At 44.2% G+C, this 12,229-nt stretch overlaps 1 protein-coding gene across 2 annotated transcripts in view; it reads left to right on the top strand.

Annotated features, from left to right (window-relative positions):
- The window catches only part of COL3A1 (collagen type III alpha 1 chain), a 116,464-nt gene that overhangs the window by 18,412 nt on the left and 85,823 nt on the right, over positions 1-12,229 (top strand). For both annotated transcript variants that reach the window (XM_088466946.1, XM_088466945.1), the window contains exon 2: positions 9,624-9,832. In XM_088466946.1, coding sequence (XP_088323072.1) covers positions 9,624-9,832 — 209 coding nt within the window. The remainder of the gene's footprint in view (positions 1-9,623; positions 9,833-12,229) is intronic.

Raw genomic sequence — 12,229 nt, 5'->3', positions numbered from 1 at the left:
ATGTATCCGAGCTGCTGCTGCCCTTAGTGTAGCCTGGAAAACTGCAGCATTGTGCCCAGGGCTTCAGCAGTTCTGTAGTTACTGGCAATAGCTTCAGTGCTTCTACAGGTGACCAATAAGCTGCAAGCACAAAACTTTAAACTTTCTATTGGTCCTCTCCAGTGACTTGCGGTGAGGTGAATGGCTGGGGACACACATATGGAGATTGGTCTGAGTGCTGGTAGCCCCCTACTCACTGTAACTCTCCCCTCACTACAATAAGCTTCAGTGTCTATTGATTCTCCTACCTGCATCACTGTGTCTTCTCTTGCTGCTGCTGACTGAGCTCGATCTCTAAACACTGCAATGAACTTCCTGGTCACATGACACATCCAAGGTGTCCATCAGTGCTAAGGTATGTCCCCCCATACTCAGAGGCATGCCTCTATTAGCTCTCTTTCTGTGCAGCTTACTGCCCGTGGTGTGGCCCTGCCCCCAGCACTGCATGCAGTGTCTGACTATACAGAAGCGAGGCTGAGCTGTTACTGCCTCATCTCTCATCTCCCTGCAGTCCGGGGGAGCCCCACAAAGCTGGTGAGTGTTAACTATAAAAATTATTACAATAAACAAAGAAGATGTTTATAAGTTATAAATATCTTCTTGGTATTATTCTAATAATTTGTATATCAAATCTCAGGAGTATAACAGGGAGGTTCTGCCAGTCCCTGCCTACCCTGACCACACATCTCTGGTCATCCCACTTGCACATATTTTAGAATGTCGGACAATCAGCTTTTGTCAGCTGAGTACTACTGCTACTGCACCAGGAAACAGCCTGCCATTCCCTCTGCTCCACTAATAGAAACCAGCAGCAGTTTAGTTATATTAAGGTTACCTGTGCATGTTATTATTTGCATGGAGAAAAGCAAGGTTTACATTTATTCTACACATAGGGGGAGATGTATCAAGTCTTGGAGTGAGATAAAGGAAGTAGTTGCCTAATGTAACCAATCAGCTTCTAACTGTCACATCAAAGACTGTGCTAGATAAATGACAGTTAGAAGCTGATTGGTTACATTAGGCAACTACTTCCTTTATCTCACTCCAAGGCTCGGTACATCTCACCCTATGTAACGTAAAGGCCACAGCTAGGGAAGTCATGCAGCGCAGATGGACGCATGCATTAAAATTCAGGGTATAATCTATTATTCTGGGTCATGGACTCAAAACATTGGGCTGAATCATATGAGGAACAATTGAATCCTCAATTCCTCAATCTGCATGGACAGCTGGTGTTAGTAACGCATCCTGTATTATAATTACATATGATAGCGCCAATGTTTTTCCCATGGATACATTTAACAACTGTTTAGGACACTTCTCTCAATGTGTCTGTGCAGTGTACATTGCATTATGTCACAACATTCTGACAAATAACTCCCATCTGTGCATAATAGTGATACACTGGATAAAGTAAATCAGCGCAGATGTAAAATGATTCCGCTCCGTGCAGTCTGCCAAAAGATGCAAATTTTTTATTTTTACGAAACTCTTTTTGTCATTCTTCTAAAATCTTGTTTCGCTGAGGTTAACGTTGGGTACTGTATGCTATTCATTATATCCAGCTGTGTAATAGGGAATGCTTTCTTATTAGAGCCTGCCCCCTGCTGGACAACAGGGTATTACAGTATTTTAGAATATTGAAATAGTTTTCAATTTCGGCCAGGTATGATCATAAGAATACATTGAGAGGTGGTTTCCAAATATTTAATTAATACAGTAGCAGAATAAGGTAATAAGGATTCCAGATTTATAGATGACCTTTAAACTTTTATCAAGCCTTAAAACAAACTGATAAGATTTATTTCGATTTAGATTTATTTATTTATCAGTAATTAGTCACAAGAATTTGATTCAATCAGATTGTGAATGTTTTAATCGTATATTAATATACAGTATATGGAGAGAAGAGTAGTGTTATTTTTTATACCTTTTGTATACTTTGTTGTTTTATATTTTTATAGCATATCTAATAAATAGAATGAAAATGTTGAAACATTTCTACTTCACAAATTTTTATTCTGTCTGTCGTGATGCCGCTGTCGGTATTCTGGCCGCCGGCATCCCGAACGCCGGAACCCTGTACCCAACTGGCATAAAGTATGTCATCTCCAGGGGCGCATGCTGAACTTACGTGTACACAGCTTATGGTCGCCTGGCCCTTGTCCCCCCTCTTAAGATGTAAGGGAAGGTAAACTGCTTATAAGTACAAACCTAGTTACCAGATCAGTACATGCGCTATTTTGTGAATGAAGTGAAAGGTTACAGTAACAGTCATCTGGTATTAATCTAGAAACAATGAGCTTATTTTTTTATTTAAAAAAAAAATTATATATATATTTTATCCCTATTTTCCTCTGCAGGAGAAGCATTAAGCCGGGAGTTTGTGCCCTACCTATACATGTTTTGGAGAGATAACTGTTTTATAGTGTTGTTATGCTCAGGACATTTTTCAGCGTCTAGTTAATATGACGAATGAAAGCCATGTTAAATAATTTAATTACAATGCATCATATTGTTCCTCCCAGAAAGCACCAAATCTCAGGTTATTACAGGACACCCGGGGGCTGTAAAATGTGCTCATTGTGTGCTACGGTTACTGGGACATAAAGACTCTGGGCTGCAGCAGGCTCATTTGTTTCACCCCTTCCCTGAACAATTTAGATATTTAGAAATAGGTACAGAGCGTAAGAACTCCCTGGTTAATTTTGTAATAGCTGAAAGTCCAATAAAGAGGTTTACTGGACATTCCGTATTAAGGTTCTGTATCAATTCCATGTATCAAAGTTCTGTATCAATGCCATGTATCAAAGTTCTGTATCAATGCCATGTATCAAAGTTCTGTATCAATGCCATGTATCAAAGTTCTGTATCAAAGTTCTGTATCAATGCCATGTATCAAAGTTCTGTATCAATGCCATGTATCAAAGTTCTGTATCAATGCCATGTATCAAAGTTCTGTATCAATGCCATGTATCAAAGTTCTGTATCAATGCCATGTATCAAAGTTCTGTATCAAAGTTCTGTATCAATGCCATGTATCAAAGTTATGATTATTAACAGAGTTGCTGAAATTTCTTTCAAAGTGGTTCTTGAACCAATTATTTTGTATCTGGTTTAAAATCAAAAATTCACTTTCGATGACTGAAATTTAATTAGACTAAAACAATCAAGCTACATTTCAATAGGATGGAAAAAAGGAGATTGGTTCGGCCGTTGTCTTAAATTTTAAGTGCCGATTGCTTGGTCTCCAATCGGATATTCCAAAAGTGTATAAAAGAAAAGACGAAGGTAAAATATAGTGTAGACTGATTCAAAAAATCTGAGTGTGGAAGAAAATTAGGAAGACACTTACCTTCCGAAGTTTAAGTAAAGCATTGGACAATCTCGCACTGTTGTCCTGGGGTGATTGCATGAGCAGCGAGGAACAGTTGTGTGGAGCTGGGGATAATGGCCCTCATTCAGAGGTGGTCGCAAGAAGCGAGCGCTCACTCTGAATGAGGGCGGCCGCTTGACTTTTCAAGTGCGGCCTCCTGGTCACTAGCTAAGCTGTGGGTTACCACCCACAGCTTTAGCGACCGACCAGGTTGATGGTCGCGATGGTCAAGACCATCGCAAATATTCTGGGCTTGCGACGAGACCCTAAGGTTGGGTCTCAGCAACCGCAAGCACCAGGGAGCTTCCTGCTCTGATCGAGCAGGAAGCACCCCACTGACATCACTGCTGATGTCAGTGCGGCCGCCCACAAAACGGCAAGCGTTCCTTAAGGAACGCCTCCGTTTGTGAAACCACCCCCCCCGCCACGCCTACAAAACGGGTTGAGCTGTCGCCCCTTTTGTAGTGAGCTCCGGAGCGAGAGAATTCTTCTCTTGCTCCGGGGCTTGCGTACGCGCAGTGCGGCCGCTGCACGTGTGCAGGGCCTAAACATTGACCCGGTTGCGAGCGCTCGGCGATTGCAACCGTGTCTGAATGAGGTCCAATGTGGACAATGATATTCTGTACTGTACTATTTTTCTAATCTATAAGATACCTTTGAAACAATACATAATAAACTCCTCCTTTGTCAGTTGGGTGAGCACTTTGGGCAATCTTACACCCTAGTCATGGGGTGATTGTAATAGCAATGAAGTGATGCGGATCTGCTTTATTACTGCTTATCTACTACTTTAATGATTTGAAAAACAGTACACACTATAGGGTATACTGTATGTACTAAAAGTCCATTTTGCAGTCAACTTTGTGTGTTCACTGTCCAAATCGCAAATTTGCTAACATTCGATTTCGAAGTCGATTTCGAAATCGGCTTCGATGTTAGTCGGATTTGGCAGATGCAAACTTTCAGTTCGAAACCGATTGCAAATAGAAACTAAAACTGGAATACAAAAAAGAAGAACTGCACGGATCACTATGATCTGTGCAGGATTCTTAGGTTTAAAAGCAATCAAAGAGTTTAAAATAAAGTTAAAATAAAAAAATAAAAACGTTGGTGTCCTCCCCTAAATTCATAACCAGCTTTGGACCTTTCAGTCTGGTCAGGTCATGGAAATCACATGTAATTCAGAGTGTGCAGTGCGCATTTGCTGGTAAAGGCATGAGGGACTCTGCTGCATGGCGAAGGTTCCAGGTACACACAGCATCTGAATTCTTAAAGCACCCTCGGAGTCGGATCCACCCTAAGAACTATATGGCCTTTTCCACTCTGAGGAGCTAAATTTGGCAATCAGAGGGAACTCATGTGTCATCGTCAGTCCTCTCCCCAAGCACTCAAGGGTCACAATAAGAAAACCTATCATAAATAACTTTTACACCTGTATATACTATATGTATTCACAGGGGTAGTGCGACCAGTGCCATGGCACAGGGCACCACAGGGCAGGGGGCGCTGTTTGGAGTTGTCAATTTTCCTGTTTATTATCATTCTCACTTGTAGCTTCCTCTTCTTTTATCCCCAGCATCTCTTGGCCTACCCTATCTCTTCCCTGGCCCTTCCCCATGAGGCCACGGCCCTCTCTCAGGTGCACTATATTATGTCCCTATTTATCCCCAGCATCTCCTGGCCTCCCCTATCTCTTCCCTGGCCCTTCCCCATGAGGCCATGGCCCTCTCTCATGTGCACTATATTATGTCCCTATTTATCCCCAGCATCTCCTGGCCTCTCCTATCTCTTCCCTGGCCCTTCCCCATGAGGCCATGGCCCTCTCTCAGGTGCACTATATTATGTCCCTATTTATCCCTAGCATCTCCTGGCCTCCCCTATCTCTTCCCTGACCCTTCCCCATGAGGCCATGGTCCTCTCTCAGGTGCACTATATTATGTCCCTATTTATCCCCAGCATCTCCTGGCCGCCCCTATCTCTTCCCTGGCCCTTCCCCATGAGGCCATGGCCCTCTCTCAGGTGCACTATATTATGTCCCTATTTATCCCCAGCATCTCCTGGCCTCTCCTATCTCTTCCCTGGCCCTTCCCCATGAGGCCATGGTCCTCTCTCAGGTGCACTATATTATGTCCCTATTTATCCCCGGCATCTCCTGGCCTCCCCTATCTCTTCCCTTGCCCTTCCCCATGAGGCCATGGCCCTCTCTCATGTGCACTATATTATGTCCCTATTTATCCCCAGCATCTCCTGGCCTCTCCTATCTCTTCCCTGGCCCTTCCCCATGAGGCCATGGCCCTCTCTCAGGTGCACTATATTATGTCCCTATTTATCCCTAGCATCTCCTGGCCTCCCCTATCTCTTCCCTGACCCTTCCCCATGAGGCCATGGCCCTCTCTCAGGTGCACTATCTTATGTCCCTATTTATCCCCAGCATCTCCTGGCCTCTCCTATCTCTTCCCTGGCCCTTCCCCATGAGGCCATGGCCCTCTCTCAGGTGCACTATCTTATGTCCCTATTTATCCCCAGCATCTCCTGGCCTCTCCTATCTCTTCCCTGGCCCTTCCCCATGAGGCCATGGCCCATTTTCAGGTGCACTATCGTATGTCACTATTTAAAAAAATGGGGGGGGGTGCCAATGCTTCTCTGGCACAGGGTACCAAAAAGTCTAGTTACGTCTCTGTGTATTCAGATTCTGTATATAGTATGAAAATGGCAAGATTTCTCTTTACTGCAAATTTGATTACTTAATCGCCAAAATTCAGTCAGTGTTAGAGTCCTGCAGACTATTTCACGTCCCCTGTGCTAAGTATAAAGGAGCTTAGAGAACAGCTATTAGTGTGACAGCACTTACAGTATCTTTGCATAACATTTGGATTCTCTTAACTGTTAAGTCCCTTATGTTTTACCCTGGTAAGATCGAAGTGATGCCTTAAAATCAGTAATGGCATTTAGAGCATCTAGAACTTTAATCTGGAACATTGTCTTTGTGTTGTGTACAGTAATTGCTGGTGTAAAGGAATGGCTGTGCCCTAGTGATGGAATGATCGTCTTCCAGTCATGTCATACCCACCATGTGCATTAGTTCACAAGATTATATGTATTGTAAGATGCTGACCATACATGATTAAGACTGATTACATGGCTCTGGGAGGAGATAAGGGATTAGGAAGATAAAATAAGGCTGTCTTACTAAATAATGAGCCCTGCAAACAGTATTTAAGAAGATACTATAATAAGCATACCTGTCACCATTTAAAAATACCGATGTGGGAAAGAGAAGACGCTTTTTGTTGTGTGCTGTGTTTAGGGGGCGTGACTGCGTGTTACACCCCCGTTATTCATCACGCAGCTGCTGGGCCAGCCCCCAACCTCTCTACTGGCACTAAATGGATGCCGCTGCTGTTCTGCTATAGCAACACTGACAGTAGTGGGGTCTATTTACTAAGCCTTGGATGGAGATAAAGTGAACAGAGATAAAGTACCAGCCAATCAGCTCCTTACTGAAATTTTTCAAACATAGTTTGCGACATGACAGAAGGGGCTGAGTGGCCGGTACTTTATCTATGGTCCCCCCCATTGATCTCTATCCAAGATTAGTAAATACACCACATATCCCCCCCCCGCAATCTCCTGACTGTAGTGTGAACAAAACTCCCAAATAAAAATGATTATCACATGACAGCTCAATTAAAGAGAATATATTAAGCCCTATAACAGGAAATTAGGTAAACAGGGCTGTAAATGAGGTGTACAACCAGTGCAAGCACACACCAACAGCAGTGTGACTCCCGGCTGACATCCATGGTGAGTATTAGGAATACAATAGGTTTAAGGTTAGGGTTAGGTACTACTGGGAGGGTTAGCGTTAGGTTGCAGAAGAGGAGAATTAGGATTAGGCTGTGGGAAAGTTGGGTTAGGGGGAGGGTTAGGGCAGAGCCGTAACTAGACTTTTTGGTGCCCTGGGCTAGAAAGAGCATTGGTGTCCCCCTCCCCCCATTTTTCAAATAGGGACATAAGATACTCGCCTGAAAAAGCGGTGTGGCCTCATGGGCGTCTTTAGAGAGGAGGGGGCCCATGTGCATCCCTGTCACAGGCCCCCTCCTCTCACCCCGTCACCCGGCAAGCGACAGACGCAGCTGGCCGGCCACTGCAGAATCAGTAGACTCTGGGCACTAGAGTGTGCCCAGAGACTAATGCGCATGTGCAGATGGCCGGGGAAATGGAGCGGCCGCCATTTTCCTAGCGATTTCCTCACAGTGCGTGCGCAAAATGCCAGAAAAATGGCTGCTGTGGCCATTATCAAGGCGTTTTGAGAAGCGCTGAGAGACCCAACGCAGGACCTCGGAGAGAGGTGAGTGTTAGATAATATGGGAGCCAGGTGTATGGTGCGGGCCCATGTGCACTGCACCCCCTGCACCCATTATAGATACGTCCCTGCACTGTTATCCAGCTGTCACTGCTTAACATTGTGAACCCAGTGGCTGCAGTGATGATACAATAATTATGCCGTATAACTCACCAGCTCTAGATGTAGGAGAACGCTGGTGATGCTGCAGCAGGATCTGTCCATCAGAACAGCCGCGCACAAGCCTAGAGCCGGCCGTGTAGGTCACCGACTGAAGGTATAGAAAGAGCGCTACTCTATATAGTTGTATGCAGCAAATATCAGCGGCGGGGAAATCCGTGTATGTACCCTGCGCCGGGCAGCTGAACTCACTGACAAAGGTGCTCGAGGTGACTCACCTGACTGCCATCAAAGAGGTGATAGGTTTGAGTCCAAGGTATGACAGTATTTTGAAATGTGTGTGTTAAATAAAAGAGGATGTGACTGAAGATGGTTGGTGAGGTGGCCAGATGGAGGGAGGGTTGGACAGGGAGGAGGGAGGAGCGGCCAGGAGATTCCGGGGATAAAAGAAATGGAAGCTACAAGTGGGAATGATAATAAACAGAAGATTTTAAATTGACAGGCCTGAGCAGCGCCCCCTGCCCTGCGGTGCACTGTGCGGTGGCACATGTTGCACCACCCTAGTTACGGCCCTGGGTTAGGGTAAGGATTATATATTGTCCCAAGTACATTTCCCAATTCAAAAATAAGGACAAATAAACTCAACACCAATATTTCACCCACAAGGATTCATACACAGTCCTTTATCAGGTCCCCTTTTCCCTTCCCCAATGACCATTCCTTTTTCGACCATCAAACAATAAAAATCAGGACTGCTTTGTGTTATGAGAATGATCCACAATATGGTTCTTGTACTGGCTAAGGTGATGGTGAAAATCCACAGACCAGGGGGCGGGGTTGGGGAGGATTTTGATGTACAAAGCCCTGGAGAGAAATATCGAGGGGAGGTTTCCCAAAGTGACCAATCAGCTTCTAACCGTCATTACAAAGACCGCGCTAGTTAAGTTGCTTTGGGCCAATCAGTGGACAAGGCTGCAGGAACAATATAAAGCTGATTGTTGGATTTGTTCTGCAGAGAAGATGGACATTTTCTAAAGCTATGTAACCCATCGCAATCACTCAAGGCTTTGCTTGTACACTTTAGGTTTAAGTTGTGTAAGATGCATGAATGTTAGAATCTTGTTGCTGTGGGTTAAAAAAACTTTTATTTTACAGTTGACTTGTGCATCAGTTATATTAAATTAGATCAAATGCCTCCCGGGATGTTGTATGATCTTACTGCACCCATAAGAAATAAACATGTGAGATAGATAGATAGATAGATAGATAGATAGATAGATAGATAGATAGATAGATAGATAGATAGATAGATATGAGATAGATAGATATGAGATAGATAGATAGATAGATAGATAGATAGATATGAGATAGATAGATATGAGATAGATAGATAGATAGATAGATAGATAGATAGATAGATAGATAGATAGATAGATAGATAGATAGATAAATAGATAGATAGATATGAGATAGGTAGAAAGATAGATAGATAGATAGATAGATAGAAAATGATAGCTAGATAGATAGATAGATAGATAGATAGATAGATAGATAGATAGATAGATAGATAGATAGATAGATGGATAGATAGAAAATAGAGAGAGAGAGAGATGATAGATAGATAGATAGATAGATAGATAGATAGATAGATAGATAGATAGATAGATAGATAGATAGATGAGCTAGATATGAATATATCATTCAAATGTGGTTGTATATGATCTTTTTGTTTTGTTATTCTAGTTGTAGAGGTAGAAGGAGCATGTTCATATCAAGGGCAATTTTATGCTAACAAGGACATCTGGAAACCAGAACCCTGCCAGATCTGCGTCTGTGACTCTGGAGCGGTGCTGTGCGATGAGATCATCTGTGAAGATGTGGAAGATTTATCGTGTGCAAACCCAGAGATCCCATTTGGAGAATGTTGCCCCATCTGTCCATCACCATCACCGGTAAGTACATCTGCACTAATGGCTGCAGCGCAAGTCCTGCCACCTGTCACCCCAGCTTCCCCATCGCCAGTCTTTCATTATTGTATTTAATGGACTGAGGGCCTGATTCAGAGGCGCACGCTGTTTGCGAGCGCTCGTGTTGAATCAGGGCATTTTGTTTTGTTTTGTCGACCAGGCCGCTCGCAAAGCTGTGGGTGACCACCCACAGCTAGTGCGAGCGGCCTGGCGATTGTCACGATTATCGAGACCATTGGGCTTGCGTCGAGACCATGCAGGAGGGTCTCGGTTCCTGCAAGCCCGAGTGGACTTCCTACTCTAATAGAGCAGGAAGTCCACTACTGACATCACGAGTGATGTCAGTAGGGCCGCCCACAAACGGCAGGCGTTCCTAAGGGAATGCCTGCATTTGTGCAGCCAACCCCCCTCCCCACCTACAAAACGGGGCGAGCTGTCAATCAACATAGACAGCTGCTCCGTCTTGTAGTAAGCCCCGGAGCAACGGAGCTACCGTAGCTCACTGGAGCTCACGCATGCGCACGCTCACGCATGCATGCAGCTCCGATGTTACTCGATGTTCCCGATGGTTTCTTAACCTTGCGCATCAGTACGGAAGTTAGCGGAGGGTAAGGGGGGCGGCATAATGTAGAGCTGGGCATCTGCATCTTTGTGCTGCGATTGCTGTGCGTATGCGTTCATTAGCATATTCTCACAGCGGCCGATTACGTGTATCTGCATCCGTGCGTTCCTTGCTTAATCAGGCCCAGAGTCGTGTAGCCGTTTTGTGGGTGTGTCAGTGAAAGATGCACCAATCGGTATTACAGAGTGAACGGACGCTGACAGCGGCTGTCTCAGATGCACCAATCGGTATTATAGAGTGTACGGACGCTGACAGCGGCTGTCTCAGATGCACGAATCGGTATTACAGAGTGTATGGACTCTGACAGCGGCTGTCTCAGATGCACCAATCAGTATTACAGAGTGTACGGACGCTGACAGCGGCTGTCTCAGATGCACCAATCGGTATTACAGAGTGTACGGATGCTGACAGCGGCTGTCTCAGATGCACCAATCGGTATTACAGAGTGTACGGACACTCACAGCGGCTATCTCAGATGCACCAATCATTATTACAGAGTGTACGGATGCTGATAGTGGCTGTCTCAGATGCACCAATCGGTATTATAGAGTGTACGGATGCTGACAGCGGCTGTCTCAGATGCACCAATCAGTACTACAGAGTGTACGGACGCTGACAGCGGCTGTCTCAGATGCACCAATCTGTATTATAGAGTGTACAGTCCTTGCATACTCAGACACACGGATGTACACAGGAGAAGAATTGTATAGCGGAAGTTACATAAAGTCAGGGACGGGCGATAGCCAATAGAAACATCTGGCGTCACTTTTGTGTCCACCTCTGAAACCATGTGAATAGGACAAGTAGTAGAAAGGGATGAAGTCATTGTTACAGACAGAAGGAACTTCACATGCAATTCATTTGAATTTTAAAAGATTTTTTTACATTTACACATAAATAAAATGTATAAATGTCTATTTGATCCATGCTTCCCTACTATTGCGGAACAGCTGGCACTTTGTGTGGTGTAATCTGAAGAATAATGTGCTACTGTGCAGCGTAATTTGATTTGGAGGGTGCTATTGTGTGGCCCCTTTCTTGTGAGACTATGCTCCTTTATTGCAGCGCTCATTATCCCATTATAAAAATGAGAGGGAGGGCGCCAATTTATATAGTAGTTTGCAGGGTGGTGCCGAATGCATATGGGTTGTATTTAAAGCCATACTGCAACAGCTAGGACTTCTGTGGCTATGTTATTGGCAAGATCTACAAACATAAATAACAAGTGTGTGGAACAATGTGAAATTACACAATTGGCACCCTATCACTCTTACTCTCCTGTCACTCATACTGTCCTGTCATTCTTACCATCCTGTCACTCTTACCATCTTATCATTGTGTAACTCTTACCAACCTGTCACTCTTACTTTCCTGTCATTCTCACTGTCCTGTCACTCTTACTCTCTTGTTACTCATACTATCTTGTCATTCTTACCATTGTGTCACTCTTACCAACCTGTCAATCTTACTATCCAGTCAATCTCACTATCCTGTCACTCTTGCTATCCTGTCATTCTCACTATCCTGTCACTCTTACTCTCTTGTCACTCATACTATCCTGTCATTCTTACCATTGTGTTACTCTTACCAACCTGTCAATCTTACTATCCTGTCATTCTCACTATCCCATCACTCATACTATCCTGTAATTCACAGTATCCTGTCACTCTTACTATCCTGTCATTCTTACCATCCTGTCACTCTTATCATCTTACCATTGTGTCACTCTTACCAAGCTGTGACTCTTACTTTCCTGTCAT

The sequence above is a fragment of the Taudactylus pleione genome, unplaced genomic scaffold, assembly GCF_031769625.1.
Source record: "Taudactylus pleione unplaced genomic scaffold, aTauple2 ptg000067l, whole genome shotgun sequence".
Taxonomy (NCBI): Eukaryota; Metazoa; Chordata; class Amphibia; order Anura; family Myobatrachidae; genus Taudactylus; species Taudactylus pleione.
Note: the sequence above shows the minus strand (reverse complement) of the source record. Positions and strands in the feature narration are given on the sequence as shown.